The sequence below is a fragment of the Bradysia coprophila genome, unplaced genomic scaffold (genome assembly GCF_014529535.1).
Source record: "Bradysia coprophila strain Holo2 unplaced genomic scaffold, BU_Bcop_v1 contig_193, whole genome shotgun sequence".
Lineage (NCBI taxonomy): Eukaryota > Metazoa > Arthropoda > Insecta > Diptera > Sciaridae > Bradysia > Bradysia coprophila.
In genome coordinates, this window is record NW_023503456.1 from 459624 (window position 1) to 468402 (window position 8779).

Genomic DNA, 8779 nt, shown 5'->3' on the forward strand with positions numbered 1-8779 from the left:
AAAATGCGTCCGATTTCGGTAGGCTGTTTTTCACTAACCTCCAAACCTCGCCTCTGCGATTTTTTAAAAGGACCTGTAAAGAACCTAATAAAATCCATAAACGTTTGAAGATTATTACGGGCATTTAGTAAAAATGAAAAACGTGCGGGGCACTGTACTATGGAATCCATACTATGGATATACAATCTGTGCATATATTTCCAAGTATAAGCTTCATGAACAAGAAATTAACTAAATTAGAATTGCAGGTTGTAAGATTTATCGGTTTGTGATTTTCGATTGTTTTCACGCTAATTAAAATTCTTCCTTATTTCTCCTTTTCCCTGCTGATTAGAAAATGTGTCTTATCTTCTTATCACGACACATATTGTAGAAGTCAATTTCAATATAGGTAACTTTCATATCTAATAGAAACATGATTCTTGATAACCTACTGAAGCGCAATTAAAAAATGTTCTTAGTGGTTTGTTAAAGATATTGACGATATTGTAATTGACGATATAACTGTTTGATTACAGCTCCTGATATAACCCTTACACGCAAACAAAACATCTGTTCTATGATAAATGTGCGATAGGAATATGTTTTATATAAAAGCCACGGGCCATTGAATTAATGTTAGTTTATTAGTTCATGTTGATGCGCGGAACGATGATATCAGAATTCAATTTTTTATTATTTGCGCTCTTCGTTGGAGTAATAGCTACCTGTAATATGCTTTACTTTTTCGATTATTTGTTCAACTGATAAATATTGGTGGTTTAGCCAATACAGACGGACCTCCAGTCGAACAACAAACGATTAGGGGTGAGCGGGTGCCGCTTGGATTTGCTCCATATATGGCGTCATTGAGATCTTTGCAGAATGTTCATTTTTGTGGCGGTGTGATTGTGTCAAATCGGTATATACTAACGACAAGGACATGCACAGGCAATCATGCTGCTAATGCGATAAATATCCTTGTTGGAACATATTTACGTAATTCTGGTGGGCTTACTTATCGAGGATCCAGCAAAATTGATCATCCTGGCTATAATCCTACAACAATGGCAAATGAGTAAGTATGAAATATTCACCGAATTTTAGCGGCGGGAAAGCGACCTAATTCAAATTTTTCTTTTGTTCTCCTGCCAATTTTGAATTACGCCTCTTTTGTGCCGCTAGCTGAAGTTAGTAAATAGAAATGGGGAAAACATCTTTCATTCAATGCTAATTCAATTTCAATAAAATTTTCTAACAATTAAACTTCCCGTCGAGGTATCATCGCCAAGTGTAATGTTATTTATTGTATTGCTTCACAGTATTTCTCTAATCCTAACAACAGCAGTAATCGTAATGACACCTAATATTCGAGTTGCTGCCCTAAATACATATTTAAATGAAGAAGAAATATCGGTGAGCGTTTTTGGTTGGGGCATGGTATCCGAAGCCGAATTCGATCCGAATTATATCAGTCGCATTTCTACCAATACCATTTCTAATAGCAAGTGTCGATCGTATGATTTTCAATTTGCCGAACATATTACGGAAAACAAAATCTGCACTGCCGTCACGAACACAGCAATTTGTTACGGGGACGAAGGTGGCGCATTAGTTTCTGGAAACCAATTAATTGGGTTGGCTTCCTGGCATTCCCATTGTGACGCTAATCTTCCGGACGTATATGAACGCATTGCTCCTCATCGCTTGTGGATTCTTAGTCGAATTGTATTATAAATTTGACATTATACGTATACACCCAACAGCTACACAAAATAAATTTATTTAAAAAAAGTGGAATTCTCTTTTCAATATCTCCATCTATAATATATTTAACACTTCAATCAATATTTATATTCAAATGAAAGATTTTACAATTTAAAGATAGAAAATTTCGCCGAGGTTTTTCGATTCAGGTATTGTACCTAATATCGAAACAACATTTCCTTTTTGTATAGCTACACTTATTCGTTGAATTAAGTAAGGTGTTGAGCGCTTTTCGTTTGTTACATCGGCAATTTTTCTCCCTATTTTCTTTATCAAATTGAGTGCAAGTTTTCCGAAAATTCCATAAGTTTCAGAGGCGACCGGTACGAAAACAAATTGATTTGATAGTTCGGAATAGTGATTGATTTTGTCAACTTCTGCTTTCTTGGCTGCATGTCCTGCATGTTTTGATGTTGAGCTCAAATATGATGGAGCGAAGGTGTCTCTGCACGTATAATCCCAGAGCAATGATTTGCCCTTTGCCCAGGGTATTAAAGTTAATCCGTCTGGCTTCTTTCCATCTGGTCTAGAGCAACCAGGTGGTTCCAAAATTGCAGGTACTTCAGCTGATCGTAGCGATCGTTGAAGGATATTGTTCACCATCGCATGTCTGACTTTTGTACCTTTGGCTTTTGGACAAGATAGCCCATGTCGTCCGAATTCGGTTACTTTTTCTCCACAGATGCACTTATGAGGTTGGACAATGGTCGTACCAAGACGAAGAGACATTGCGATTCTGAATTCGTCATTAGACAAATGTGTTCCCAATTGTGGCGATGGTAATACTTGAAGCCAAGCGCCGGTTTCTGTTATAGAATTAGCCAAGAATCTTGCTTTGTCTTCTGTTTTCTCAAAAGATGTGCTCAAGGAATCGATTTTGTTTTTGATTCCTCTTCTGGCAATTCACCAAACTCTTCACGCCAAAGTTCTTCTGCTTCAGATTTAGGAGGATCAGTCTGTCGGTATTTTTCAGATAACAGATCGTCCACCAAATCAGAAACTTATATATTTACTTTAGTTTAATGTTTGTCTGTTTGTTGGTTTGTCTCTCTAAAGTAGCCCAGACGGAAAGTCCTACAGAGAAGAATAAATTTATTAAAATAAATAAATTGTGCTGCCTACTTACAGAAGGTTGCTAAAAACACAGCATATCGATCTATCACAGTTGACAATCTTAATTCTAACATTTTGTTGAGGTAATTTTTCGTCGTTATTTACATATTAAGCTCGTCAATTATAAATATGATTCGTTATTATGTGTACAGTTTTGATCAAAATTTCCTCCGATAAACTTTTCAGTCGCGTCTTGTCTAACTTAAACTCATCGAACAAATTAATTACACTTGCTCCGAATGATCCCCGGCTGCCGAACCACAATCCTCGGACTGACCACTCCCGTATTCCAAATGTGTTGGCGTATTTCTCTTCGCAGAATGGAATGCATTTTTTGTATATTTCTTCTTTCTCCTTGTGTACTTCGTCATCCTGTTGAGGGTTACTCGTTTCATACCGTATTGTTGGGTCGATTATGTATGCGTTTGGCAGTTTGGGGTGGAACGCCACAATATCGCTGAACCGTGATTGACCTTCAGTGTCCAGAGCATGCACTTCCTCAAAACATGTATAGCCTTTTGCTTTCAGAAGTCCTCCGGTTTGTATGAACAGACCATACCTGGTTTATACTTTCATTGGGTATACCCTACGATATATCACTCTCTCATATTTACGTTAGCAATCAAAGCAATCTACCTATTGTAAAGCTTTTATTCTTTTCATAACAATTGCATGAAATCTTATCAATACGCAAAATTATAAAATTGACACAACTGGGAAGGAAAAGTGACGTCATTGAGAACGAAAAGTACAAGAAAAAGTTGCGGTTTTGGATCTATATCTGGTGAAAGAATGGTCCGGCTGAATGAAAAATCCATTCTCCAACTCGGGATAAAAATGAAAGGTCTCGTTGACAAGTCTGCAGACCTCGACTTCGCCTTGGATCAACGAAATCAACACGTAACCTCTACTTTTCAACTTTTGTATTTAATCAAAATAAACGAGCCGTCAGAACAGTCGGAGCGTTTGCTGCGACTGAGCCCCGTACAAACCCGTACATCTATTGCGTACGTGACCCTAGTTCGTCCGTCGCCCTACTCTTACCGTAAGCCTACTGCGCCCGTAAACGTCGGTAAAGTAAAATTCTTATGAAATGTGCACGTCTTAAAAATTGCGCATAGCGCAATTACGAAGCCCCGTACGACGTTCCTTTCAAATGTAACACAAATTTCGAATTGACCTAAAATTAAGTAAGTATCATTTTCACCGATTTATATTGATTTTACAAAAATCCAAAATGGCGGCCGACGGCCATTTTGTTAGGAGGTGGAAAGAAGTACGGCTGCTTTACATTCGTTAGTACCTTTCAAACAAAAAAAATTTTTTAATTCGGTCAAAGTTTACTCGAGATATTAACAAAAAACACCACCTTCACTGTACGGCCGAGTAGCCACGCTCACTCCAAGAGACCTAGCTCACGCTCCGGTGAATCGAATTTCATAAACTTTTTTTTCCTGATTGGTACGGTCAATACCTATCTAATAAAGCAAAATCCATCTAAATACGTTCAAATTTGGCCAACCTACAAGCAAAAACGGCTTGCCGCCCTGTACCTAGTTCACACCAAGGGGTCTAACTCACGAGTCGGTCATCCAATTTTCATAAACTTTTTTTTTTGTCGATCGGTATTGTAAATACCTTTCATTTGACGTATCACTTACAAGTGTAATGCTTAAATGTCTGGAGATATCGTCGAAAAACAGTTAGGCACTTATTGGGCCCCAGCTCCGGAAGGGTCGATCCAAAATCGCCCATCTTCGAACTTAGCCTCACTATTTTGACTATCTTTCAGGGAAAAAAAAAATTGAAATCGGATTTGATTTACTCAAGATATCGACGTGACGGACGGACGGACGGACGGACGGACAAAATTTTTATTGCGGCTTCGTCATCTGTGAACATAAGCAAACACTTTGCCCTTACCGTCTGCTTCGAATTCCATCAATTACACACGGCATCGTAATCCTATAAGCCCCTTCGTACTTCGTACGGGGCTAAAAATATCGGCCAGTGTACGACACTTTTAAATTTTAAGGTGAAAAACTCATAGAGGTAGACTACCTAGAGAAATTATGACTCATTAGGTTTGTAACACTTACTCGTAGATATTCTAATAGTCCGTTGCCAATTCGCAACGTTAAAAATATCGAATATCCTATTTGTGTGTATTTGATTAGGAAAAACTCGAGGGTTGGACAAGATCAAACGAAATAGCGCAGTTGAACTTATTGTACAACATTTTAATTAACTCACTACAACTAGGCCCCACCTTTTGGGCGGGTCAGGTCCATTGACTGACAATTTTATTCTTATTATTATTTTTAATCAAATTCATTTTGTTTTCCGTTGTTAAACTTCCAAAACATCACAAATAGCTGATATGAAAACCTTCGCTTGAGTTCAAATTTTTTGGAAAAGTATTTTTTGTGTTCTCAATTTTCTTGTAAAATTTGCGGCAAGATTTTTAATCCAACATCATAAATTAAATACAAGGACTCGTGTGAATTGAAGTTTCCACTCGTATGAGTTGTCTATCATTCTGTTTCATAATCTTATTGTTAACGTTAATCAGAATTAAGTGATGCGAATGTATAACGATGTGGTATCCCGTATTCCGAATTGGAATATATTGATTTTAGAATAATGAAATCCACGAAATCATATTGAGGTTGGGTATTCATAGGATCATATATATAACGGACTCGTTACTCGGACGTTTGTGTGAGATTCATATTCATGAGAATTCATTTATGATTTTGTTCACACGAGATAAGTCGAGTGGATATATGAAAATACAGATCAGACACATTAACACTTTGACCCATGAGATAAGTCGAGTGCATGAAAGGAAATGCTGTCTAGACACTATTAAAGTGGAAACATCTGTTGATTTCATTATTCGTGTGACTACTTTCTATGAAATGAATGAACCATTTATTCCTTTGAAGGGTGTGGTTTGATAGCGAGACAGATCCATGATCCGAGGTTGGATGGTCACAATAATATAATTTTGAATTCTGTCAGTTGTCGGTTTTTGAAGAGAACAGTTGAATCGTTCTCAATACAGTTTTATTTTCGGGAGATCGGTCGAACAGTTCCAAATACGTTTGATCGGTGTTGAGTCAAATAATAATAATTCAGATAGATGTTGGCTAAATCACATATTAAATGTGTCAGAATTAGGCATGGGCGACTATTTTTATCGAAATTTATCAAAAAAATATCGATAATCGATAATTATTGTTAATTATCAAGATATCGATAATTCGATATATCCATATTTCGGTCCGAAACTCCGATATTTATCGATATATTCCGATATATCGGTATATTGTCATGAATTTTCAGATAAATATCAAAATAACGATATTTTGATAATTATCGATAACGATATGATTAATCGAATATCGATAATTTCTTTCGATTGATATTATCGATAATATTTAACGTCTCCCATCCCTTGTCAGAATTGTGATGTAAAAATATAAATTCACATTAGATAAATAAAATTATAGTTGGACCCAAACCGAGGTCTTGTTTTATTGAGATTTATAGTAGTAATACAAGTGTGGCCCAGACCATCCTCTAGCCGGGACTGGGTCATCACAACGATCTTGAATAAGATATAACGACTTGTGCGAATTACGGCCTCGCTCTGGCCGCAAATTTCACACTCGTAAAAAGTTTTAAAGTTTTCTGTTTTTCGATGTCGTTCCATACATTTGAATAATGATTCAAAAATTGGTTTTTCATAAAATTTTATACATTTTTTATGCCATGGCGTGAAATCTGTAACCTTCGCCCGTGATAGCTGATTATCACCTTGACTATCACCGTTAGAGCTGACTATCAATGTGAGAGCCAACTATCATCCGTGATATGATAGCTGGATACTAACCGACAGAATCAAATTCCATCAAAGTAATCTTTTTCGATTGACACATAGCCCGTCTTCGAACTTAACCTCAGGAATTCAATTCTGCTTCGATTAAAAAAAAAAGGAATTGTTTGATAATTACTCAAGTTATCGTGTTTACAAGCAAAATATTGGGACAAACAATTCCGTTTTTCATAACACATCATACAACCTTTCATACAAACATTTTAGGGTATTTTCCGGCATAAGACCCTGACTTACAGTCAAGGGAATAATTGCAAAAAATGTATAAATTTGTGACAAGCACGTACACGTATTGAATAATTAACTAGTTACGATGAAAATCAATTTCCTTGTTACATGCAAAGATTGATTTTCTGTTGATAAAATTTTAGCATAAAAGCGAATGATATTGAAGGTATCGTATTGACTTTCACTGTCAACCTGAAACTGAATAATGACACGAATTCGTACCATTATTGGTTTGTTATCGGTGGCATTAGCTGCAGGAGTCACAGGCGCCTGTAAAAATTAAATGTCATTTAGGCAAATATTTGGTTTAATGATTGAATTTTTGAACACGTGTTACAGTAACTACGGATGATACTGCAGCGAAAACAAGAGTTATTGGCGGCGATGAAGTTCCAATTGGTATGGCTCCTAGTATGGTTTCTTTGCAGTCATTAACTCGCGTACATTTTTGCGGTGGTACCATTCTTTCGAATCGTTGGGTCGTAACGGCAGCACAATGTACACGTGGGCGTACAGCTTCAACAATTAATATTGTTGCACACAATAATCCCGGCACCAGACATATTGGAAGCGTCATATTACAACATCCAGGATTCGATCCGATAACTTTAACGAATGAGTAAGAAGCGTTATGTAAATGTCATTATAAAACCGACGTTTTGAAGAAACATTTGAACTTCAACAGGAATTTACAGATAATTTCAAGAGTATAGTTTTAAATTTTTCATTTCTATTGATTGCCAGCATATCAATGATCAATACAACTGTTGCAATTCCACTCAACAACAATATTCATCCGGCCATTCTCAGTCCATTTGTATATCGCGATGGTTTAGTGGTGCAAATCAATGGATGGGGCATGGTTTCCAAGGATGGTGTAGATTCCGAATCGTTGCAACGTATCAGCACCAGAACTATTACAAACAGAGATTGTCGTACAAGAACCGCGGGAAGCTATGATGTGATGGAAACGAAGATCTGCACATTCGTAGCCGGAGGCAGGGGAATCTGTTATGGAGATGAAGGAGGTGGTCTATTCTATCTCGACGAACTAATTGGCATTGCATCATGGCATTCAGTATGTTCGACTGATGTTCCGAATGTATTTGAACTACTTTTACCACATCGTTTATGGATTAACAGCTATCTTTGAATTATAAATCAAAATTTAAGTGTGAAATAAAATATTTTGGAACTGGAGTGTACAATGTTGATTGCGTTCGTTCAAAGCACCTTTCATGTGCCAATTTAAGTGACATTTAAGTCACTGTTTAACTCCAACTCTTCAGCTAAACCCACGACAACCAATAAGTTCCAATTAAATGAAATCGGCCCCATTATGTCCAAAATCTTAACCGGCCTTAACAGATGCCAAAATAAGGAACAACAACTGATCCTGATGTTCGAATTGGTCACCAAGACCAAGTACATCTATAATGTCGCGCCATAATTCCATAATAAAAGTCGTTTCACGGAATGCGCAGAGTATTCTTCCCAAAATTATTGAATTTGTTAATTTTTTGTTAACTTATAATGTTGCCATTTTATTTGTTTGATTTCAGAAACCTGGTTGAAAGTCGATTGCGTTCACTACAGAATTACAACGTGTACAGAAAAGACCTTCTTCTTTTTCAGTCTGTTTCTATCCACAGCTGGATGTAGGCCTCTCCAACTTCTTTCCATTTCGTGCGATCCATTGCCATTTGCCGCCAGTTTGTACCTGCAATATTCTTAATTGCGTTTGTCCATCTCTCTGGTGGTCTACCTATAGCTCGTCTTTTATATGTATAG

The 8779-nt window shown here is 36.9% G+C and overlaps 2 protein-coding genes across 3 annotated transcripts; both read left to right on the forward strand.

Moving 5' to 3' along the window:
- Positions 1–635: 635 nt before the first annotated feature.
- Positions 636–1769, forward strand: LOC119075154 (trypsin alpha-3-like). Of its 2 annotated transcripts, none has more exons than XM_037181548.1 (3): positions 636–709; positions 766–1057; positions 1302–1769. In XM_037181548.1, exons 1-3 carry the CDS (start codon positions 640–642, stop codon positions 1714–1716), a joined length of 777 nt encoding a protein of 258 aa, XP_037037443.1. In that variant the 5' UTR covers positions 636–639; the 3' UTR covers positions 1717–1769. The 2 variants fall into 2 exon arrangements, with proteins under 2 accessions (XP_037037443.1, XP_037037444.1); XM_037181549.1 differs by having other exon boundaries at positions 641–709; positions 775–1057.
- Positions 1770–7173: 5404 nt separating this feature from the next.
- Positions 7174–8188, forward strand: LOC119075156 (trypsin-4-like). Its single transcript, XM_037181552.1, has 3 exons — positions 7174–7260; positions 7328–7607; positions 7733–8188. The coding sequence occupies exons 1-3, from the start codon at positions 7194–7196 to the stop codon at positions 8139–8141; spliced, it is 756 nt and encodes a 251-aa protein (XP_037037447.1). The 5' UTR covers positions 7174–7193; the 3' UTR covers positions 8142–8188.
- Positions 8189–8779: the final 591 nt, after the last annotated feature.